At 30.8% G+C, this 24914-nt stretch overlaps 5 protein-coding genes across 10 annotated transcripts; 2 read left to right on the top strand and 3 right to left on the bottom strand.

Annotated features, from left to right (window-relative positions):
- Window positions 1-184: 184 nt before the first annotated feature.
- LOC123298356 (cuticle protein 19.8-like) lies at window positions 185-685 on the bottom strand. 3 transcript variants are annotated; one of them, XM_044880340.1, is made up of 3 exons: window positions 596-685; window positions 382-526; window positions 185-330 (listed from the first exon to the last, which is right to left on the bottom strand). In XM_044880340.1, exons 1-3 carry the CDS (start codon window positions 608-610, stop codon window positions 233-235), a joined length of 258 nt encoding a protein of 85 aa, XP_044736275.1. In that variant the 5' UTR covers window positions 611-685; the 3' UTR covers window positions 185-232. The 3 variants fall into 3 exon arrangements, with proteins under 3 accessions (XP_044736275.1, XP_044736273.1, XP_044736272.1); XM_044880338.1 differs by having other exon boundaries at window positions 185-526; window positions 599-685; XM_044880337.1 differs by having other exon boundaries at window positions 186-526; window positions 596-684.
- A 1394-nt stretch (window positions 686-2079) lies between these two features.
- On the top strand, window positions 2080-2522 carry LOC123298462 (cuticle protein 19.8-like). 3 transcript variants are annotated; one of them, XM_044880467.1, is made up of 3 exons: window positions 2084-2107; window positions 2186-2330; window positions 2382-2522. In XM_044880467.1, the coding sequence occupies exons 1-3, from the start codon at window positions 2093-2095 to the stop codon at window positions 2477-2479; spliced, it is 258 nt and encodes an 85-aa protein (XP_044736402.1). In that variant the 5' UTR covers window positions 2084-2092; the 3' UTR covers window positions 2480-2522. The 3 variants fall into 3 exon arrangements, with proteins under 3 accessions (XP_044736401.1, XP_044736402.1, XP_044736400.1); XM_044880466.1 differs by having other exon boundaries at window positions 2080-2104; window positions 2186-2516; XM_044880465.1 differs by having other exon boundaries at window positions 2186-2516.
- A 5025-nt stretch (window positions 2523-7547) lies between these two features.
- Window positions 7548-8634, top strand: LOC123298380 (cuticle protein 16.5-like). The gene is made up of 2 exons (XM_044880368.1): window positions 7548-7572; window positions 8229-8634. The coding sequence occupies exons 1-2, from the start codon at window positions 7561-7563 to the stop codon at window positions 8547-8549; spliced, it is 333 nt and encodes a 110-aa protein (XP_044736303.1). The 5' UTR covers window positions 7548-7560; the 3' UTR covers window positions 8550-8634.
- A 484-nt stretch (window positions 8635-9118) lies between these two features.
- Window positions 9119-10847, bottom strand: LOC123297682 (histone-lysine N-methyltransferase, H3 lysine-9 specific-like). The gene is made up of 2 exons (XM_044879432.1): window positions 10824-10847; window positions 9119-9661 (listed from the first exon to the last, which is right to left on the bottom strand). The coding sequence occupies exons 1-2, from the start codon at window positions 10833-10835 to the stop codon at window positions 9119-9121; spliced, it is 555 nt and encodes a 184-aa protein (XP_044735367.1). The 5' UTR covers window positions 10836-10847.
- An 8073-nt stretch (window positions 10848-18920) lies between these two features.
- On the bottom strand, window positions 18921-21810 carry LOC123298402. 2 transcript variants are annotated; one of them, XM_044880397.1, is made up of 2 exons: window positions 21799-21810; window positions 18921-19273 (listed from the first exon to the last, which is right to left on the bottom strand). In XM_044880397.1, the coding sequence occupies exons 1-2, from the start codon at window positions 21808-21810 to the stop codon at window positions 19067-19069; spliced, it is 219 nt and encodes a 72-aa protein (XP_044736332.1). In that variant the 3' UTR covers window positions 18921-19066. The 2 variants fall into 2 exon arrangements, with proteins under 2 accessions (XP_044736332.1, XP_044736331.1); XM_044880396.1 differs by lacking the exon at window positions 21799-21810 and adding an exon at window positions 20391-20545.
- Window positions 21811-24914: the final 3104 nt, after the last annotated feature.

Raw genomic sequence — 24914 nt, 5'->3', positions numbered from 1 at the left:
AAAATTTCTAGTCGTTCCAGGGTTTTAGTCAACCGATAAACTTATTTATTAGTATAAACTTTAGACACTATAGAATTAAATGAATTTCTAGGAATATCCTTACAACGACCCTTGGTTCTATAAAATTGAAAATTAAGAAAAAATAATCAATAACTAATTTTAAAATAATAATAATGCTTTTATTTGAACATAAAAGTGGAATTTTAACATAAAACAACAATATATTTGTTAATTAAACAAGTACTGGAGCAGCGGCATATGGAGCATAAGCATAAGGTGCAGCATAATATGGTGCATAGGCTGGTGCAACGGCATATGGAGCGGCAGCAGCTACAAGTGGTGCAGCTAAACCATTATAATTCCTAGCAATCACTTGAGAACTGGTTGCTGTTACATAGGCAGCTGGTGCTGCAGCAACTAATGGTGCTGCTACTGGTGCTGCTACAACTGGTGCTAAAACTCCTGGTTTAGCTTCTGGTTTTGGTGCACATGATACACAAGCAACAATGGCGAATACAACAATAGCCTATAAAATAAAGAATATAAATATAATATGACCTAAATATAATTTTAGGTAATAATTGAATTCACTTACAACTGATTTGAACATTTTGAATTTGTTTTGTTTTGATTAACAATTAGTTAAAAACTTGTATTTGATTGTTTGATTCAAACTGATGACAATTCAATACAATTTCAATCTATTTATACAACTGGTGATGACTTTGTCTTCATTGATTGACTATACCAACCACCAAATTAAATTTGGCAATACTTACATATCGTTCACACTTGTAATTACAGCCTATGATTACAAATAAAATCAATGTTATTAGTATGTTAAAAAACCAATCGAAGAATCTTTAGACGGAATGTTAACGAAACATTTCATTTATAAAAAAAATAACCCATAAAAACCAATTTTTTATTATATTCCCTTTCATTGTTTAAATTTTTTTGAATTTAAAAATCGATCCAAAGTTTTTTCAGCAAGCAGACACTACGAGTAAAAAGTATGCATTTAGGAAAATGGTATCAGTTTTTTCTAGGTACACTTGATGAGAAGTAATGGCATCCTTTTAAAATCCTTTGAGAAAAATTTACAAGTTTTGTTTTAAACATTTCTTCGAAAAACATTAGATTTTTGAGGAATAGCGACTTAAAAATATGTCATTATTGCATTTAATCGATATAAAATACGTGTAAAGTTTTTCGATAAATGTAGGTCAAAATCATGGACACAAGCGAAGGTGCTATATTGTCCTTGACATTTTCAATACCCCTTTAGGTGCTAAATTTTTAGGATTGAGCTATTAAAGTTTGCGTTTTTAACATGTTAAATCCTTTATTGAAGTTTTTGCAAAGGTGTGTTTTATTATGTAATAAGGGTAATTCTCTTAAACTTAATTTCGAAAACTAATATTCATTAGTTAAAGGCATCACAAATGTTTTCCAATAAAGAAAATTATAACAAGTAGCACCTGTTTTTTTAAAATACATTTAAAGTGATGAATTTGCATGCATTTGTGTGTTATTTTTTCTATAATAAGTGATTTTCTCCAAATCTTTAGGTATTAATATTTCAAAAACTATGATATATAACGAAACATTTTACTCTTTTTTAATAATTTTTGTCTAATTTTCCCAAGTTCTCCGGAAATCCAAGAAGTCCGGGTTCGAGTCCTGGTTCGAGTGTATTTTTTTCAATTCTCTTTAATTAAGATTACTAGACAAGATATTTGTCAATATTTAGTTTACGCCTACATGTAGCATATTACATCAAAAATAATCGAATAGACCATGATGTAAATATCGTATGCATAATTTAAGTAAACAACAACAATAAGTAATACTATGATTATAATTTGCAATATAGTAGTAATAATTGTTCTATAAGGCATATTGTGATCATACTAATACTATCAAAGTATTGCCAAATTTAATTTGGTGGTTGGTATTGTCAATCAATGAAGACAAAGTCATCAGCAGTTGTATAAATAGATTGAAATTGTATTGAATTGTCATCAGTTTGAATCAAACAATCAAATACAAGTTTTTAATTAATTGTTAATCAAAACAAAACAAATTCAAAATGTTCAAATCAGTTGTAAGTGAATTAAATTATTACCTAAAATTATATTTAGGTCATATTATATTAATCATATTTATTGTCTTTATTTTATAGGCTATTGTTGTATTCGCCATTGTTGCTTGTGTATCATGTGCACCAAAACCAGAAGCTAAACCAGGAGTTTTAGCACCAGTTGTAGCAGCACCAGTAGCAGCACCATTAGTTGCTGCAGCACCAGCTGCCTATGTAACAGCAACCAGTTCTCAAGTGATTGCTAGGAACTATAATGGTTTAGCTGCACCACTTGTAGCTGCTGCCGCTCCGTATGCAGTTGCTCCAGCTTATTCACCATATTATGCTGCACCTTATGCTTATGCTCCATATGCCGCTGCTCCAGTACTTGTTTAATTAATTATATTTGTTGTTTTATGTTAAAATTACACTTTTATGTTCAAATAAAAGCATTATTATTATTTTAAATTTAATTATTGATTATTTTTCTTGATCATTTTCTTGATTTCATTATCTATGATTTTAGGTTTCATCAAACGAAACTAATAGCAAAGTAGAAAATAATAAAGCAGTTAGTCAAAAGATTTAGGTTTTTTTTCATACAAATGTATAAACGTATGTTTTAGAATCAAAGTGCATAAAGTACATACTATAAAATTTGCAACTAATGTGTGCCCTCGTGAGTAAACAGTGATGTTTACAAAAAAATTTTCAAACAAAAGTTGTTTATTTTTTTATAAGAAACATTTTTTTACTTTTAAACTTTTGTTCTATCTCTAATGGTTTACAAGATGGGACCTACGAACCCAAGACCCAATTAGCCTATGTTGCTCATTTACGAACTCGACCTCACTTTTTACGTCCTAAGTGCGCTGTAAAAATTTCAGCTCGATATCTTTTTTCGTTTTTGAGTAATCATGCTCACAGAGGGACGGACGGACGGGCAACCGGAAATGGACTAATTAGGTGATTTTATGAACACCTATGGCAAAATTTTTTTTTCGTAGCATCAATATTTTTAAGCGTTACAAACTTGGGACTAAACTTAATATACTATGCATATTTCATATATACATGGTATAAAAATGATAATGAAGCCCCATGTTATTTATGGTACATAGGATCGAAAGATTTCGAAGAACTTAGAATTACTTTTATGGTAATCACTGTACTGTCCGAATGGCGCCATTATTGGAGTACTTGCATAAGTAATGTATATTTTTTTCAAAATAAATATTTTAAATAAATTTGAGTATTTCAAGGTTATGAAAAAACAATGTGTAATAAGTAGTAGTAGCCTTTGAACGTGCTTCTTCGCTACCGCCCCACGGTCGTTACACAATGAGTTAGTTTATGGTAATATTAATTTTTAAGAAATATATCAAAGAAGAAATACATGATACAACGTGTTTAAGAAATACATGGTACAACGTGTTCACTTATAAAAACATAGAAGTTAAACTCTTCATTATACCTCTATATTATACCATGCATATATGAAATATACATAATATATTAAGTTTAGTCCCAAGTTTGTAACGCTTAAAAATAATGATGCTAGGAAAAAAATTTTGTCATAGGTGTTCATAAAATTACCTAATTAGTCCATTTCCGGTTGTCCGTCCGTCTGTGGACACGATAACTCAAAAACAAAAAAAGATATCACGCTGAAATTTTTACAGCGTACTCGGGACGTAAAAAGTGAGGTCAAGTTCGTAAATGAGCATCATAGGTCAATTGGGTCTTGGATCCGTAGGACCCATCTTGTAAATTGTTAGAGATAGAACAAAAGTTTAAATGTAAAATATGTTCCTTATCAAAAATTAAATAACTTTTGTTTGAAACATTTTTTCGTAAACATCATTGTTTACCCGTGAGGGCGCCAATTAGGCGGAAATTTTATAATATGTACTATATTTGATTATCAGTTATGTATGTGTCAAATGTTTGTATGTGTAATGTGATAAAGAAATCAACACTGACTATGCATGGTATATCAACAATTAACTCAGTCAATTGTTTGTTTTCACTTGTTATATAAAAAATTTGAGTCTGTGGAGTGATTGATTAGTATAATGGATATTAATATAAGTTTCGCTTGTTTAAAGTTTAAAACTGACCTCTGCAAAAGTATTAAGGGGTTATATTCAGTTAGAATTTTCAAAGAATCCGTGTTTTTGCATTATCGGAATATATTTGAGTATATTTTTTCTGAAAATTTCAAATTGATGCATTAAATGTTCTCGAATATAAACGCATCAAAACAAAAAAGTTATAACTGAGTGTAAACTTTTGAAATTTAAACGTTTTCAAAGTCGGAGAGCAAAATTTCTTCGAAAAGGCTAGTCCAATTAGTTTCAAATTTTTACACAATCTTCTTAGATGTTTTCCCCAGGCACTAATTGAAGGAATAATTTATTTCGATATATTAGATCACTTTAATGCTGGTTTATTGAAAAATTTTGAATTGTTTTTTTGTATGCTGCCATTTAGTCAATAATTACTTAAAATTTATTTTGTTAATTATTTTGCTTTCGACATTTCGAAAACCACGAAAAATTTAATCCTTATTTTTCGTCTACCTTCATCAATTTTCATGTACAGTTTGTCTACATTTAATCAGTAAAAATATTCTTATATTTGAGATGTAGAATAGCTTTTCTATATTATTGTTTTAAAATTAGGGGGCAAAGTGACGGAATGACGCAATAAATTGAGTGAAAGTTGTCTTTGCGGACATTTCGATTTTGTTTCTAACAACGTTCCATTTGAAAATAAAACTTTTTCTTTCAATAAAATAGATACTATTAGCTTTTTTACTCATTACTTCCATTCCTTATTTACATGGCATTATGATACTAATATATCACGATATTATGTAATCATAATTGACGATAAAATCATATTATGATAAGATCAAGTTGCCTTGTAAATGTAAAATGTTATCACAGTTGAATAAAATAACTTACAGGTGCGTACATAAAGGAAAAGCGGGTATAGTGAAACAAAAGTCCTTCTGGGTTGCTGGAAAGAACATGAAAATTTTTTCACAAAAATTTACATGGTAAAGTATGATCGAAACTTTACTATACGATAAATTTGGACTTATCTAAACTATTTTTAAAAAATTATTTTTGCTTGTAATCTCATATTTTTAATTAACATTGCTTTTCAATTAAGACAATATCATATCGTTTACTATTATTATCGAGCATCGGGCCTCGAAGCAATGGTTCAGAGCACTTAGCCAAATAGACCCTTGTACTCTATCCCCGCTACGCATTTCAGTGGCTATTATAACCAACTGATGTACTGAAGCCCAGGATCTGCCTAGCGCTGAGTTTCCTAATTTCTTCTGGTTCGACTATGGCCGGACCAAACCATTTCTTTCGCTGCTGTGTGAGCGCCGGGCAGTAACAGAGAAAATGGATCGATGTTTCTTCTGAAATTCCGCATCTGTCACACGCAGGAGATTGTCTTTTTCCGATCTGATGTTGGAACTTGTTCAGGTTATCCTGCCCTGTGAGTAATTCTACGATGATTCTAATATCAGCTCTGTTTAGTTTCAAGATCTCCTCGGCTCTGTTACCGAGCGAGCTTCCTTCACCCAACAGGCTTTTGGCGATTCGCCCTCCCTCGTAGCTGGTCCATGCCTTTAATTGTTGGTTTTTCAGATTATCTTCTAATCTGTTAAGACCTTCTTGGTATGGCATCCTCGCAAGCTTTTCTTGAGTGGGAGCCATGGTGGTTCCCAGTTTGGCCAGCTTGTCTGCTCTCTCATTACCGTTCCAGCCAGAGTGTCCGGGGATCCAGGTAATATTGACTTTATTGTTCCTCGCCAAGTTGTTTAGACTGTTTCTAGTCTCCTTGACGAGTTGCGATGACACTGTACAGTTTGATAGCGCTTTGAGTGCTGCTTGACTGTCTGTGCAGATGCTAATCACATCATCCCTCAAGTTGGCCAATTGGGGGTAGTCAGCACATCTCATGATGGCTACCAGCTCCGCCTGGAATACAGTATTGTAACTGTCCAACTTGATGGATGTGTCATTAGCCCTTCTTGGGCCGCAAAACCCCGCGCCAACACCCTCTGCGGTTTTGGAGCCGTCTGTGAACCAAAAAACTAATATCTATTAATCCCCGAACTAAAATTTATGGGAAAAGATAATTTAATGGAGAGTGTTCTTATGTATGTTTCAAGAAGTAGATTAGGGTTCCGTATTCGAAAATTTCGCTTGGGATTTTCTAAATTTTGTAACTTGTACGTGTTTAGGTAATTTCGATTTAAAACAACAGTCATTATAGATATACTTTTATATGGATGTCAAAAAATGTGACCACCTACAATTTGAACTCTTTCATTTATGAATATTAAAATGTAATCAAAAATATTAATTATTTAAAACACGTATTAAATGTCTTTTACCAATTGAATCAATTTACTTATTTGTATCTTTCAACACTATTGTTATGTCATAATAATAATTAGGTATTACATCAAAATATGTCGAAAATTCACTTTTATGACTTTAGAAATATGACAGTACATAGGTATTAGTGATGTGACGAATGTTGAATTTTGTACATTCGCGAGGATGAATGATTATTTCCAATATTCGTGAATGTGAATGTTAACTTTCAAATGAAGCGCTCACAGATTCTAAATGTTTTAACTTAATTAATCTTATATATTACGCTAGCAAGTTTTATTCTGTCCTGCCCATAGACCTTCCTTATTATTTTATCAAATTTTATTATTCACCCCTCATTTTCAAGCTTATCATGTTGGCTTTTGAATAAAAATAAAATCAAGAGATCAAATTGTACCGCCGCTTAGGAAAAACAGGCTAGACAAGTAATAAAGAATTTTAACGAAAAAAATATACCTTTATATTAAATGAGTTAATAATAAGTGTTTAGGCAAACATGATTCGAATGTAACAGTTTATAGATATTTTCCTAATACTAAAAACATCATTAAAAAGTGAATCAGCAACTGAAAAGAGAATCACTTTTTACGTCTTGAGTGTGTTGTAAAACTTTCAGCTTTATATCTTTATTCGTTTTTTAGTTATCATGCCCACAGATGGACGGACGGACAACCGGGTATGGACTAATTAGGTGATTTTATGAACACCTATACCAAAATTGTATTCGTAGTATCAATATTTTTAAGCGTTACAAACTTGGGACTAAACTTAGTATACCTGGCATATTGTATACATGCATGGTATAAAAATGCATGACGAATATTCGTCCCATCACTAATAGGTACCTACTACAAAAGTTTAATGTGTAATTACTTAAACGTATTACACATTTCATTTAAAAAAAATGTAATTGGGATTGGAGGAATCATCAAAGACGAAAAATAAGTATAAATAGATTGATGGCGGATTGAAAATGTATCAGTTAATCAAACGCACATTTTAAAACAGTTTTTAACTAATTGTTAATCAAAACAAAACAAATTCAAAATGTTCAAATCAGTAAGTGAATTAAATTAAATAATTAATAATAATCTAAAGTTCGTATTAGTGATAAAGACTTAAGGATATACTGACAGAAAATTACTGGTTGTTACCACGTAATCCTGAAATGGTTCATAGCAACGGAAGTCAATTGGGTCTTGGGTCCTTAGGATCCATATTGTAAACCGTTACAGATAGAACAAAATTTTAAATATAAAAAATATTCCTTTTAAAAACAGAAACAACTTTTGTATGGAACATTTTTTTCTAAACATCATTATTTACCCGTGAGGTTTCAAATTATATCAGTAATACGTGTGTGACACCACAGACGTGCCTTATTACACGACTGTAGCTACCTAAGAGTGACATTAACACTGTCCATACATAGTATTTCTACATTTATCTCAGTCAATTTTTTGTTTTCATTACCATCACCTTTAGTAATTCGACGTAATTTGACCAATTAATAATAAATTTTGAAGTTTAATAGCTTTTACTTCAACGGCAGTTTTCTAATTCATAGTTGAGGCTTCATTATAACGCATCTATCACGTGGTCCGGAATATTTTAATTACTATACAAGCTTTAAATTATTCTATTTGTAGTTTTGACTAGTTTTCGACTATACGAGATGAAAATTTAGATTAATTAATTTATTCTTTATTTTATAGGCTATTGTTGTATTCGCCATTGTTGCTTGTGTATCATGTGCACCAAAACCAGAAGCTAAACCAGGAGTTTTAGCACCAGTTGTAGCAGCACCAGTAGCAGCACCATTAGTTGCTGCAGCACCAGCTGCCTATGTAACAGCAACCAGTTCTCAAGTGATTGCTAGGAATTATAATGGTTTAGCTGCACCACTTGTAGCTGCTGCCGCTCCATATGCAGTTGCACCAGCCTATGCACCATACGCTGCAGCACCATATTTTGCTTCCCCATACGCTTACGCACCAGCTTATTCACCATACACCGCTGCTCCAGTACTCGTTTAATATAGACTTTGAAAGAAGAGCCATTGAATCGTTTTTATATGTACATAATACTTTTATGTTAAAATAAAAGGACTGTTATGCATTACATTTTTATTTTTCTTTTTAATCACCTGTATGACATTTAAAATAGCCCTTTCAGTGGCTGGAAATAAATTGTCAATTTTTTTTTAAATTAATATTTCAGGCGAATTGTCAATACAAGATTTTTACATTTTCTTAAAATTAATGGCTAGCTGATTCGATTGAAAAAATTTTAGTTTCGTAGGTAACCTAGACGTCGGGTTTTGGTGTCTGTAGCAGTTTTTTTGGTTTTAACTTCCAACCAGCAAACAAATATCGTGCGATAAGTAACATGGTTCCAAAAAGGAAGGTGTGTTGAATATTAAGCAGCGTAGCCATAGGTCTCTTCCTCTATGTGTTGTAGGGTCTACAAAGATTAAAAAATTGAAACAAAAACAAAACACTTAGATATTTTTTTAACTTTTAATAACTAAATAAATTTTTTATAACATTAACAAAACAAACAACATATTTCAATAAAGTATCAATATTTCAATAAAGTATCAATACTACCAGTTTGAAACTGGAGCTGATACTCTTATGTTTGATACATGTAAAGGTGCAGATTGAATAATTGGTGCTGAAGACAATGAAATTGCAGGTTCAATAACTGGAGCAGATGCCAAAGATATTGAATTCAGATTAAGTGGAGCATGTGATAAAGGAATTGTATTGAGATTAATTTGAGCGGTTGACAAGGGATCAATTATTGAATGAGATGACAATGGGTGAGGATCAATGATGGAAGCACTTGCTAACGAAAGTTGATCGATAAGTGAAGCATCTGATAACGAAAGATGATGTGCAGCTGATAATGAAAGTGGGTCTATTATTGGAGCACTGGATAATGGAAGTGGGTCTATAATAGGTGCGGATATTGAAGGGATTGAGTTAATTACAGGTCCCGATGTAATGATTGGACTTGCTGATATACTTGATGCAGATAAACTTGCTGGTGGTAAACTTAGAGATAATGGTAAACTTGAAAGTCCTCCATGGTTTAAACTTGGACGAGCCATAACTGCGGCTACTAGCATGCTTACTCCAACTGCCTGCAAAGTTAAAATACAAAGTTATATTAACTTCAATCATAAGATTACTGGATAAATGTCATTATTGCATTTAATCGAAAGAAAAAACTACAGAAAAATGCCTTAGCCAAAAATTGTCAAGGGCTATATAGGACATTTGTCTGTATCCGTGACTTGGACCTAGCATTATCGATACACTTTAAGCGTATTTTCTTTCGATTAAATGCTATAATAATACAATTTTAAGTCACAATTCGTCCGAAATCAGACGATTTTCGAAAAATTTCAAATGAGTTATTTATTTTATGAGAATCAACTTTTTAGCCAAAAGTTTTATTCTATCTTTTATACTTTTTAGGATCTAAATTAGGTCAAATCTGATGTCAAAACATGATGTCTCCCATCAACCTCTGCAACTTAGGCTTAGGGTATTTTTTATACCATGCGTATAAGTTTGTAATATGCAAGGTATACTAAGTTTAGTCCCAAGTGTGTAAAGCTTAAAAATTTTGATGTTACTAACAAAATTTTGGTATAGGTGTTCTTAAAATCACCTGACTAGTCCATTTTTGGTTGTCCATCTGTCCGTCCGTCCGTCCGTCTGTCAACTCGATAACTCAAAAACGAAAAAAGATATCAAGCTGAAATTTTACAGCGTACTCAGGACGTAAAAAGTGAGGTCGAGTTCGTAAATGAGCAACATAGGTCAATTGGGTCTTGGGTCCATAGGGCCCATATTGTAAACCGTTAGAGATAAAACAAAAGTTTAAATGTTAAAAATATTGGAAAAAATATTTGTTTGGAACACTTTTTCGTAAACATCACTGTTTACCCATGAGGGCGCAAATTAGGCGTAAATTATATAGTATGTATTATATGGGAATATCAGTTATTTATGTGTGACATATATGCATGTGTAATATGATAGATCTATACATGATATTTCAACAATGAACTCAGTCAATTGTTTGTTTTCACTTGTTTTTTATTGGTTAATTACAAAACGAGCTATTAGCCATAATATATTAAATTGCGTTTAACTATTGCACTTTTTAGATATTATTGAATTGAAATATTAAATATAGTTGTTTTTTTTAATTAAATTATAAAATTTAAGTTCTTTAATATTAAAATGGATAACAATGTAAAAATAAATAAAATTATAATTATAAGATGGACTTACCAAACGAATCATTTTTGGTTTTATAAGTAGATGATACTTTAAAATGTAAGTAATTAATTTAAGATTTTCTTTAATTCTGTAGATTAGCACTTACGTTTGGTATTTATATACGAAAAAATTGTTAACAGGTGGTACAACCAAAATTAATTATTATTCAAATTTTTCGTTAATTTTGAAGATATTATTCAAAAAATAATAAATATTTAAATTTTGAGGAAAAAGTTGATCAAGTGTGATACGAATTTTTTACGCAACGAAGGCTTCGTTGATATTTTACTCATAAACTTTTATTACCCGATTGGACAACGTAAAGGAGTGGTATTGTGTTTATCAGTCTATATACATATGTGCGGTAAGCATATATGGCACACCAGAGATCAAACACTGTGATTTTCACGTATCTGGTTTTGAAGACTTTGGACAAGTTTTTAAAAAGCAGACGAAATTTGCTATGACTTTTTCTTCAGGTAAATATTTCACAAGTTACAAGCTTTGAAGTGAGTAAGTGCGAAAGTTTGACAAAAAAATTTTGATGATAAAACTTGATTACATTTTAATGGAGTTGTTTTTAGTCGCGACGAAAAAGTGGGCTTAAAAGTTAACGGCTTCTATCTCTAGTAACATATCTTGGAAAGAAATTTACCAATTTTAGTCAATACCAACTTTCAATTTTATATAGAAACCCAAATATCTGTAAAATAGATACTAACTTGACCCGTGAGAAATAGCCACTCCCGTAGTTACTGTAACCCGTGGCTACCCTGAACCCGTGGCTAAAAACACAACAATTTTATGTGCAAACAATTTTAGCAACGGAATGCTAAAATATGAATATTTATTAATATTTTTATTAATATAATAATTGTGAAATAATATCACCAACATATTGATGATGACTATATTTTAATGATTTGAATGATACTGGGTCAAGTTGAATAAGATTTTATTACTTAATAATATCTAAACGATTGATTTTATTGTTTTGTGCGTAAAATTAAGTGATTCTACTGTTAGTTCAAGGTCATTGAATATCAAATGTCATATATCATATGATTCCTATGTATGATGGACAATCCTACTAATCAGGTCACTTTATAGGCATAGAATATTATACAGATGTATAGCTTCACCATAATTATGAATGTTAATTAAATGCTATTTAGAATGATAATCTTCGAATAAATAATTCAGATTGGCTAAATTTGGATGGATATGTTATTTTTGGTTTGTTTTGAAATCCGAAATTTTATTTGAAAATAAAAAATATGCCATTAAATAGACATTGCCGTGTAACTGAATGTAATTCAGTGAATAATATTTTACATGAATTTCCTAAAGCAGAACAACAACAAAAAAAGGAATGGGAAATTAATAAGCCGAAGAGAAATTTGGATGGCTAAACTGGGAATTTCGGTAACAACATCCAGAACGAAAGTCTGTTTGTTACTATTCGGAGATAAATTTATGTTATACTTAATTAACTTATAAGTTTATACGAAAAACACTAAGTTTATGAACGAAAAATACACTAAGATTATAAATGAAAAACACGCAAGGTTTTACGAAAAAACTACTAATTACTACCTATCCTAATTTATACAAAAAATTCTATAATCGTTCAAACAAACAAACAAACATGCTTACTTTGGCATCAATACATAGTATAAAACAAAGTCGCTTTCTCTGTCCCTATGTCCCTTTGTACGCTTAAATCTTTGAAACTACGCAACGGATTTTGATGCGGATAGAGTGATTCAAGAGGAAGGTTTTTATGTATAATACATCCATATTATAGTAGAGTAAGGGGTTGAAATAGGGGTTGAAAGGGATATGCTTCAAAAACTAAAAAAGTTGTGCATCGATTAAGCTCAAATATTGACACGATATACAACCAGCTTCAAAGATTTATTGTTTTTATCTACTTTTAACCTTCGGAGGGTAGAAAGGTGTAGCGAGAAAGTGGGAAGGAATTATCGAATATTTACAAATATACCTAAGTGGGGTATCAAATAAAAGAGCATGACGTGTACATTACAAAACTGTTATCCAACGAAAGGAAATGTGGAGGGAGGGGTGCAAGTGGGGATGTTGCCCAGCAAAGCGGGTAGTTCACAGCTAGTTTATAATATAATAGAGATAGAGATTTATCATCAGAGTTGAAAATGACGTACAAATAATTTCAAACCTAAATCTTAAATTGCCTTGGTGCTCGTAATATCTTAATTACCCCAATTATAACAAGTAGTTAACTTAATGCATGGTAGTGGGGCACAAAATTAAAAATAGATATGAATAGATGAAATTATTTTTATCTTATTTTCAACTTTGATGATAAATTTATATTATTACTTGACGATATAAGACGAAAAGTAAGAATAAAATTTTTCGATATCTGGCTTATTTTTCAAAATATCGAAAATTGAAAATTTTGTTTAATTATTTAGCTTTCGATATTTCGAAAACCAAGACACATATCGAAAAATTTTATTCTTATTTTTCGTCTACATTCATGAAGTTATAACAAAATTCATCATCAAAGTTGAAAATAAGATAAAAGTAATTTCAACCCTTAATCTACCCTGCTCTTACATCCCTTATATGGACGGTGACACTTAGTTTTTTTCTTTTCTAATTCATTGCTAATATGTTTACTTTCTATTAAAAAGTTTTTTTTAAATTAGTTTTCATTCATTCCAAATGAAAATTATCAAAAACTTCCAAAATATGTCGTTTTTTGAGATTCCTCCATAAGAGCCAATGTATTTTATATCGATTTTTAATGACTTTTTTCTTAAAAATTTGCACGGATACTTAAGCTGAAATTTTAACCACATATTCTTTGAGTAAAAGACTACCTACAAACAAATTTTGAGCCTTTAAATCAAACATTGTTGTCATGCTCATACATCCTTAATGTCTTTATTTAATGTATTTTTTATAAATATAAAATTTCTGCTCATAATGGAGGACATCCTTTACGACATAAAGATATATTTCAGTGTATCTAGTTATTATACAGTCATGTCAGTTAGTTGTTGGTCAATTTATTTAGTTAGTCACATATGTTTATTTCTTAACAATTACTTTCTCTTTTGTTGAAGTCATTCAGTATTAACTTCAACACATATCTAACAAGACTAACAAGACTGTTTTACAAGTCAAGTATCCGCTACAATAACTATTAAATAATATCTATTTACCTATACCTACCTATAAATTATATATTTGTCTTTCAATAAATTATACAGGGGATTTTTAAATATTCAAACATAATTCAAACGATGTTCGAACTTAACACGCGCTGGAGTATTTTTATACCATGCATATATGTAATATGCAAGGTATACTAAGTTTAGTCCCAAGTTTGTAACGCTTAAAAATATTGATGCCACGCTCAAAATTTTGCTATAGGTGTTCATAGAATCACCTAATAAGTCCATTTTCGGTTGTCCGTCCGTCCGTTTGTGGACACGATAACTCAAAACGAAAAAAGATATCGAGCTGAAATTTTTACAGCGTACTCAGGACGTAAAAAGTGAGGTAAAGTTCGTAAATGACCATTATAAGTGAATTGGGTCTTGGGTCCGTAGAACCCATCTTGTAAACCGTTAGAGATAGAACAAAAGTTTAAATGTAAAAAATGTTCCTTATCAAAAATTAAACAACTTTTGTTTGAAACATTTTTTCGTAAACATCACTGTTTACCCGTGAGGGCACCAATAGGCGGAAATTTTATAATATGTACTATACTTGATTATCAGTTATGTATGTGTCACATGTTTGTATGTGTAATGTGATCAAGAAATCAACACTGACTATGCATGGTATTTCAACAATTAACTCAATCAATTGCTTGTTTTCACTTGTTTAGTTTTACTCCCCAACCAGCAAACAAATTATAACGTGCGATAAGGACCATAGTTCCAAAAATAGTAAATTACATGAACACAATCGTAGAGACTTGCTGAATGTTTATTAAACACATTGTATATTTTCTTTTATGTGATATGTTTGCCTTGACAACTTTTAAATATCATTGATAAATCAAATAAATACTCTACTTTACTTGTTTGCATAAATTAGCTTACGTCACATGGGGGTGTTTTTGTCGAGCCTACAAAAAAATTATTAATTTTTAGCAAATCAAATTTTATTTCATAAACACACTTCCTTAAATATGCTTATTGTATAGATAAAATCTTCGTTAATATTTTATTAGATATATAGTTTAAAATTTAATTAATTTACGAATTAATCTTTTAAACCGTCCGAGATAGAAGTTTAAGAATAAAAAATATTCCCTATAAAAAAATAAACAACTTTTGTTTGAAATTTTTTTTCGTAAACATACTTTTTTACCTGTGGGGGCGCAAAAATCCAGTCAGATAGTATAAAATGGGCCAAATAGAAATTTTTTCGAAATTGCAAAAGTGTACCAAAATTGTTCAATATATAGGAAGTAATATACCGAATCGATTCGGAAAAAATTTAATATGGCTATAGAGAGTTCTTCTTCAATTAACTCAGCCAATTGTTTGCTTTCAATTGTTATTTATTATTCTCAGACTAATGTCATGAGGTATCAAAATACCAAAGTTACTTATATGTTTTATATTTTTTTTTGCATTATGTATGTTCCAGATCACTAGAGCCACCAATTGTGACGTATTTGAAGGCTGACTTTTTCACATAGATCATGACTTTTCATTCTTGACCATCGACAATATGTAAATTATTAAAATTATTTTAATTATAAAGAACATTGCTTTTCTAGCTGTGCTCATATGATAGTGCTTTTGAATATCTCCAAAAGAAAACAGCTACTAAACAAATTTCGAAGACAGATATAATTTTTTCTTATTACTTTTATGAATCAAATGAGCTCATCTAGGTACATCCAAATCTGTTCCATCGATACACCAAGTTAAAAAACTAAGATATTGTATCTTCTCTAACTACGTAAATTCGTGATAAATGGTAAGCTAAATTAACACAATGTAAATCAACGATGAACTTATCATGCTGAGTTTTCAGCTTTACTGATTACTATTTAATATATCATCATCACTACATATTATAAAACAAAGTCGCTTTTTCTGTCCCTATGTCTCTTTGTTCGCTTAAATCTTTGAAACTACGCATCGGATTTTGATGCGGTTTTTTTTAATAGATAGAGTGATTCAAGAGGAAGGTTTTTTATGTATAATGCATCCATATTATAGTAGGGTAAGGGGTTGAAATAGGGGTTGAAAGGGATATGCTTCAAAAACTAAAAAGTTGTGCATCGATTAAGCTCAAATATTGACACGATATACAACCAGCTTCAAAGATCTATTGTTTTTATCTACTTTTAACCTTCGGAGGGTAGAAAGGTGTAGCGAGAAAGTGGGAAGGAATTATCGAATATTTACAAATATACCTAAGTGGGGTATCAAATAAAAGAGCATGACGTGTACATTACAAAACTGTTATCCAACGAAAGGAAATGTCGAGGGAGGGGTGCAAGTGGGGATGTTGCCCAGCAAAGCGGGTAGTTCACAACTAGTAAAAAATAAAGCCAAATTCTAAATATTCTACCTCAATATTTTTGTAACTGACATTTATTTTAGTTTTTGTGACTTTTCTAAATTTGACAAAAACTATAATTCAAATTAATTTACCAACTTAGATAATTAAATGCTACATTAAAATTCACTAATTAAATTAATTCAATTTTATTTCATCTTCAAGGACTACAAGGTCATACTGAAAGTTAACATTTTACAAAATAGCTTATTTATGTTTCCTCTATTTAGAATTTTAGAAAGGCGAATTATAAGGTGAATTTTTACAATTTACGTTTTAAAATATCAAAATGTTTTTTTTTTTTGGTTTCTAATTAAAACTAATTAATAAAAAAAAAACAAATCTTCTACGTGTTCTAAGGATGAATGTAGCAAGTAAAGTAAAATTTAGCATGTAATTGGCTCCAGTATTTCGTATTATAAAGATGTAAAATTTATATAATTATATTCCGGTAATATATTCTTTTTTTATTACTAGGTATGTATTGAAGTGATGGGACGAATGTTTAATTTTGAACATTTCTGAATGCGAAAGCGAATGTTTATTTCTAATATTCGCGAATGCGAATGTTAACTTTCAAATGAGGCGCTCGACACAAATATCTTCCTTATTCCTTTATCAAATTCCATGATTCGCCCCCGATTTTCAAGCTTATCATGTTGGATTCTTACGAAAAATATACTCACGGAATTGTACCGCTTAGGAAAAAACAGGCTAGGCAAATAATAAATACTTTTAGCGGATAACTAATAATATCCTCTATCTATGAATTCTATATTTTAAATGAATTTAGTAAAATAAATTTAAATGAGTTGAAGTGTATCAGGCAAACTGAAGACTCTGGTTGGAACGGTAATGAGAGAGCAGACAAGCTGGCCAAACTGTTACCCACCATGACCCACTCAAGAAAAGCTTGCGAGGATGTCATACCAAGAAGGTCTTAACAGATTAGGAGATAATCTGAAAAACCAACAATTAAAGGCATGGACCAGATACGAGGGAGGGCGAATCGCCAAAAGCCTGTTGTATGAAGGAAACTCGCTCGGTAACAGAGCCGAGGAGATCTTGAAACTAAACAGAGCTGATATTAGAGTCATCGTAGAGTTACTCACAGGGCATAATAACCTGAACAAGTTCCAACATCAGATTGGAAAAAGACTCCCGCGTGTGACAGATGCGGAGAAAATTCAGAAGAAAGTGATCTAAAAATATGAGTAAAGTACATATTAGTGAAGTTTGGGCTTATTTTCCAATTTATGATACCAAATGATGATGATGTTTCATCAAAAACATTCGCATCGTTTTTTGCGAATGTTAACAAATATGCGAATATTCGAGAATGCGAATGTGAATATTCGTCCAATCACTAATGTATATGTATTAATATATTAATTTATAGTAACAAGTTTTTTATTTTCATCCATTACCTACCGGTTGTTGTCTTCTCAAACAGTGCAAACTATATTATTAGTGACCTTGTGATATTAATAAAATTTTATGTGTATTTAGAGTCAACCACGCCTATACCAGTTCATAAACAAAAACATGTTTGTATTATAATAAATATTAACATTGTTATTGTTTCATATTATTTTATCCTAAAATTATTTGTTTTAATTAAGACAAGCTTTTTATTAACTGATATTCTTGACTGCCTGCCTAATCGGTGCAAATCTCGTAGCTGAAAATTATTATAATTTCCGATGAGATAGAATGTTAAAACTGTCCACAGACACGTATTTCTGCCCCATAAATTAATACAATTTGGCAATTAGACAATTTTTACTCTGAGTTAAATATTTAAGTGTCTCGTTTTTATACCATGTATATATGAAATATACATAGTATTTTAAGTTTAGTCCCAAGTTTGTAACGCTTAAAAATAATGATGCTAGGAAAATAATTTTGTCATAGGTTTCATAAAATCACCTAATTAGTCCATTTCCGGTTGTTCGTCTGTCTGTGGACACGATAACTCAAAAACGTAAAAGATATCGAGCTGAAATTTTTACAGCGTACTCAGGACGTAAAAAGTGAGGTCAAGTTCGTAAATGAGCATCATAGGTCAATTGGGTCTTGGGTCCGTAGGACCCATCTTGTAAACCGTTAGAGATAGAACAAAAGTTTAAATGTAAAAAATGTTCCTTTTCAAAAATTAAACAACTTTTGTTTGAAACATTTTTTCGCAAACATCACTGTTTACCCGTGAGGGCGCCAATTAGGCGAAAATTTTATAATGTGTACTATACTTGATTATCAGTTATGTATGTGTCACATGTTTGTATGTGTTATGAGATAAAGAAATCAACACTGACTATGCATGGCATTTCAACAATTAACTCAGTCAATTGTTTGTTTTCACTTGTTTATATCATGATCTTTGATGTTTTAGGCAGAAACAAGTCTCCAAATTAAAAGTCCAATGAATAACTGTACCAAATTTCGTTGCTGTACCTGAAAATGTTAGGTGAAATCACTGATCCTTTGGGATGGTAGGATATTTTTATCTTGATTAAATATAAAGCATAAATATATTTTGCTATAACAACTAAGATTTATTCAAGTAACATGTATTAACTAATAATACAGTGAATATAAATAACAAAACAAATTTTGATAATGGTGCCAAACTCTTGTAGGTCGTGTCAATTTCCATAAATATATTTCAGTCCAAGTTCCTAATAATATCTGTAAGCTGAACCATAACCAGCATAGTATGGTGAATATGCGGCTGCAGCGTATGGAGAACCGTATGCAGTATATGCTGCTGCACCGTATGCTGAGTAGGCAGCTGGATAAGCGGCAGCAGAGTATGCAACAGCTGGTGCTACCAAACTTGGTTTAGCGGCAACAACTGCCAAAAGTGCAGCAAATACAACAGCGAACTATAAAATAATAAATAGAATTAAAATTAATTCCCTTAAGGAGGTACGAGCGCTAGGGCATTTTTGGATGAAAGGCATGATTTTTTTTAAATGAAGTTGGAGTAAGTCTAAATCAATTCCAATCAATTCCGAAAATTTTGGGGGTCACCCCTAAGAAAAATTCGAAAAAATCGTAAAAAATTATTTGTTTCGGAATTTGATGAAACACAGTTTATAAGGTAATTTTGACCCAAGAAATTCAAAAATCGTGTTTATTTGGCGATTGGCCGAGTAATTTTCGAAAAAAACGATATTTCGGATCGATTTCCGATATTATCTCGAGAATTATTCGCCTAAATGAAACCGATTTTTGTATTTCTTGGGTCAAAATTACCTTATAAAAAGAGTTTTATCGAAATTGGAGACGATAAATTTGTATCGTTTTTTTGCAATTTTTTCAAGGGGTACCCCTTAGAAAAATTCGAAAAAATCGTAAAAAATTATTTGTTTCGGAATTTGATGAAACTCAGTTTATAAGGTAATTTGGACCCAAGAAATTCAAAAATCGAGTTTATTTGGCGATCGGCCGAGTAATTTTCGAAAAAAACGATGTTTCGGATCGATTTCCGGTATTATCTCGAGAATTATTCGCCTAATCGTTAAATGAATCCGATTTTTGTATTTTTTGGGTCAAAATTACCTTATATACAGAGTTTTATCGAAATTGGGGACGATAAATTTGTTTCGATTTTTTGCAATTTTTTCAAGGGGTACCCCTTAGAAAAATTCGAAAAAATCGTAAAAAATTATTTGTTTCAGAATTTGATGAAACTCAGTTTATAAGGTAATTTTGACCCAAGAAAATCAAAAATCGAGTTTATTTGGCGATTGGCCGAGTAATTTTCGAAAAAAACGATATTTCGGATCGATTTCCGGTATTATCTCGAGAATTATTCGCCCAATCGTTAAATGAAACCGATTTTTGTATTTTTTGGGTCAAAATTACCTTATATACAGAGTTTTATCGAAATTGGAGACGATTCTTCATTAAAGTTAGGTAAAAATAATTTCAACCACAAGTCCAAACTTGCGTTTTTGCTCGTACTATCTTAAACTATGAACAAATTAAATCACTTACGTATTTGAACATCTTGAAAGGTTTGTTTGTTTGTTGATGCTTGTGGTAACAAAGTAAATTGAGTTTTGATATAATTTTCATAAATCGAACTGTCTTTATATACAAAGTTTTGATATATGTAACATGTTCAAAAATAGTGTTAGAAAAAAAAATGTCCCTGCATATAAAGCATATCAACCGATACACGTGTTAACATTAGTGGTCACACATAGCTGGTTGCATGGTTGTGATTCAAAATAAAATAAAATATATAGAAAAAAATCTGGTATAAACATCATAAAACCTCTATATATGCATTATTAGATTTACTTACCAACAAAAACGGCGTAAAAAATATGGATAGGGCACTTCATTTAACTCACTGAAAAATATTTAAATATAGCCACAGTTAATGGGCTACATAATGGGCTAACAGCCATACATGGGCATTATCGATTGTCATACAGTATTTAGCTCGAAAGCGCCAAGGAATTATTTAGCTCAAATTGGTGAAACATAGAAATACTGGTCGTGAAAATCGTGTGATAGCTTATTAGATTCGGAAGGATGTCTAGAAAAATGTACTAGAAGAGTTCTTACACATAAAAAACAATTGTAAAAGTTATAAATAATTAAAGATGAAGAAAAAAGGTATTTCGTTTCTCATAAAACACTTTATTAAAAAAACTTTAAAAAAAATTCTTTAAGAGGAAGAAATTTCCAAGAAATAACTTTCATTCCCGGAAGTCTATTTCCATTATTATACCATGTATATATGAAATATACATAGTATATTAAGTTTAGTCCCAAGTTTGTGACGCTTAAAAATAATGATGCTAGGAAAAAAATTTTGTCAAGGGTGTTCATAAAATCACCTACTTAGTCCATTTCCGGTTGTCCGTCCGTCCGTCCGTCTGTGGACACGATAACTCAAAAACGAAAAACGTAGGACCCATCGTGTAAACCGTTAGAGATAGAACAAAAGTTTAAATGTAAAAAATGTTCCTTATCAAAAATTTAACAACTTTTGTTAGAAACATTTTTTCGTAAACATCACTGTTTACCCGTGAGGGCGCCAATTAGGCAGAAATTTTATAATATGTACTATACTTGATTATCAGTTATGTATGTGTCACATGTTTGTTTGTGTAATATGATAAAGAAATCAACAATGACTATGCATGGTATTTCAACAATTAACTCAGTCAATTGTTTGTTTTCACGCGTTTTATTTAAATTTCTTATAAATTAATATTTACAGAAATATTGGCGAAAAACGAAATACCTTTTTTTCAGCTTTAATTGTTTATTAGATACTTTTGCAAATTTTTATGTGCTAAAAAACCATTCTGGCACATTTTTCTAGACATCATTCCAAAGCCGACGGACAATCACACGAATTCTTACGACAGTTATTCCCATATTACACCAATTTGAACATTGTTGACTAAATTAATAATAATAATTTCATATCCTGAAAGGTATACGTGATTCGATTGTGGGAAAATTTCTGTGAGTAGGTGATTGCCAATCTATAATACTCGTTTGGGAATTGATTTGGAACGATTTTTAGATACAAAATATTGTATACAGAAGTAGAAACAATACGTAAAACAAGGATCTTTAAAAAAAAAACAAGTAATAAAAATACGTACAATAAAATTATCAATTACAATAACGTCATACTACAATGAAATTGTTATTATTATAATAATTATTATTACATATTAAATAAGTATCAGATAACAATCTAAAAGGATTTACCATTAAAGAAAATCAAGATAGTTATGTATTGATATTTCAAAATCATACTAAAATAATTTAGATGGCAATAGTATTATTGAACACGAAATATGTACGATTGATTGATGACATTCTTGAAAACATGTTCCTTAAGGATGTACGAGCGCCAGGAAATTTTGGATAGAAGGTTTAATTTTTTTATGTGAAGTTGAGCTTAGTCTAAATCAATTCTGAAAATTTGCCCTGGGAGGTTTTTCTTTAAAAGTAGGCATATTTAACATAACAGTTTTATGGGAAATTATTTTAAAAGGAATAAAGTATTTTCCTGATTTGCAATAGTAGTTTAAAGAAATACATTTAAAGCAGAGAAATGTCTGCCAGTATTGTGTAAAGTTTGTGCGGTCGTTATAAAACTCATTTTTCAAGCGGCAAAATTTTTTCAGTTTTTATTTACTTTGTTTTACAGTTTTGGGACATCTTCCACACCTGATTTCAAATTGTCGTCATACAGCCAGTCTGAAGTGTCTGCCACTATTTTTCCATAAAAGAGCATATTGTAACAAGAAAATCGCTCTTGAATTCATCCGGTTAGGATTCATTTATTTTCCAGTTTACTTAAACCCCCCCCCCTCTCCGAAACCATCAAAATGCTTTGCTTGTCACTATTTTTCCCGGTGTATACAAAATGGATGCTTTGACGCTAAGATTGACTTTTTTTCCCGATTTTCCATCAGTCTACATACCGACTCAGGAGTTTATTTATGCACGGCGGAATATAAGTTGTAGTTATCTTCTTTCTCTCACCAGTTGATTCCTGATCCTTATCATAAAAGGTGTAAAGAGGGTCAAAAGACCGTGAGGTCTTTTGACCCTCTCGCTTAGGGATGTAATAAGTTTTGGTATAGAAGACCAACATAGCCAAGCCTAAGACCCATTAATAGTCTAAACGAAGAGTGGAAGAATATTGTGCAGTGTTATTTGTTTACTAGATAGAAATTGTCCAGCGTGGCACATAAGTGACTGTTAGTGGTACAATAATAATTGTTATGATTTACTAATGATTACAAGAATTACCTAACTAATTAAGTTCTTGTTCATGTTCCAAAGGACCACATTCACCACGATCATACTTTGTATGATGCTATACTAATAAATCTATCTATGCCACAAATAATATTATACGCAATATAATATACAAAGCGTACGAGCTATGAAATCAATTATTTATATAAAGCGATCCACCGTATGGAATTTCTAGAATTATTGAGAAAACTACACAATCTCACTCAATCGAACAAAAATGCAATGTAAAGACAAAAGTATGTTTTATATAATCTAGCAGAGAAAAACAGCTTGATTTCACCAAACCTTTTTTGAGATATTCGCGACTCCAAGAAATATATTTCCTGGAAATTAAACATTAATAACATTTATATAGAACAAAGACGAATTTATTACATTAAATTTTAACAATAATCAAAAACAAAATTTAAAAATTTACAAGAATTAATATAATAATTGATTCAAAATTCCTTAGTAGTATTGGTATGTACCATATCCAGAATAGTATGGAGCGTATCCAGAATATGCGGTTGCAGCGTATGCGGGTGCAGCAGCGTATGCTGAGTATGCAGATGGATAAGCACCATATGAAATAGCTGGTACTATGTATTGTGGTTTAGCAGCAACAATAGCCAAAACGGCGGCAAGTACAACAAAGATCTGCACAAACAAACAAATTTGTTAAAAACTATTTTTATAAACATCTAAATATCTCGTTTTGTAGTTAACCAATCAAAAATAACTAACAAAAATTGCAGAGTTTGATGAAGGACATCATGTTCTGAGTGAATCAGATTGGACTTAGTTCTTCGGATTTCTTTAATAGCCAATTTAGATTCTAAACGGTAAGAGATAGATTAACACTTTAAATTAGAAGTTGATCCTCATAAAAAAACTAACAATTTGTGTTTAAAACATTTGTTCGAAAAACATTAGTTTTCGGAGGAAATGTGACTTAAAATATATATTTGTAGGCCAAAATCATGGACACAGAAAGTCCTTGACAACTTTTGTCTAAAGAATTTTTCAGTAGTTTACGAGTTTTCTTTAATTTTCGTACAATTTCCTCTGAAAGCAGACGATTTTCGAAAAAATAGTTTTGATAAAAATTGTTTATTTGTTAATGAGTTTCAACTTTTTATTTTTAAGTATTATTATATTTATCTCTTACCGCTTAGGATCTAAATTGACTATTAAATAAACCCGAAGGACTGGGTCATATCTAATGTCAGAACATGATGTCCCCCCAACAAAATCAGCATCTTTTCTAATTTTCGGGTTTATTAACTACAGAACGAGTTATTAAAATGACCTACCCTGAATAGTAGATAAAATTGATATTCTAAAAAGTTTTACTTACAAATTTGAACATTTTCGTAGTTGATGTTTGTAGTTGATTCTGGTAGCGAATTCAATTTGTTTCTACTAAAGATGGTTACAATCTTATTGTCTTTATATACTAAACTTTTCAACAGCATAGATATTTTTTATGTAGATTTTTAAAAATAATTGCCCCAGGAATTATTAGAAAAAAAGCAGATATGCATATTTTATTATGAACATCATTGCTGTCTAATTAATAAATGCATACAATTTTTAATGGATTATGAGATTAATGGATACTTGGTAGCTAAATATATGAGGCTCAATAAAGTATCTTATTAGACTTATCATTTTATTTAAGCATCTCAATTCTTCTCAATAAATAACTCATTTCAAATAAATCTTTTTAATATTGTA

This window comes from Chrysoperla carnea, chromosome 4, assembly GCF_905475395.1.
Source record: "Chrysoperla carnea chromosome 4, inChrCarn1.1, whole genome shotgun sequence".
In the NCBI taxonomy this organism is placed as follows: Eukaryota; Metazoa; Arthropoda; class Insecta; order Neuroptera; family Chrysopidae; genus Chrysoperla; species Chrysoperla carnea.
Note: the sequence above shows the minus strand (reverse complement) of the source record. Positions and strands in the feature narration are given on the sequence as shown.

Excerpts from the sequence above, each read along its gene's own strand:
- LOC123298402 (XM_044880396.1), bottom strand. The coding sequence starts at position 20,471 with ATGAAAATTATATCAAAACTCAATTTACTTTGTTACCACAAGCATCAA. Across the intron at positions 19,274-20,390 it reads CTTTCAAGATGTTCAAATAC|TTCGCTGTTGTATTTGCTGC; the intron begins GTAAGTGATTTA and ends ATTATTTTATAG.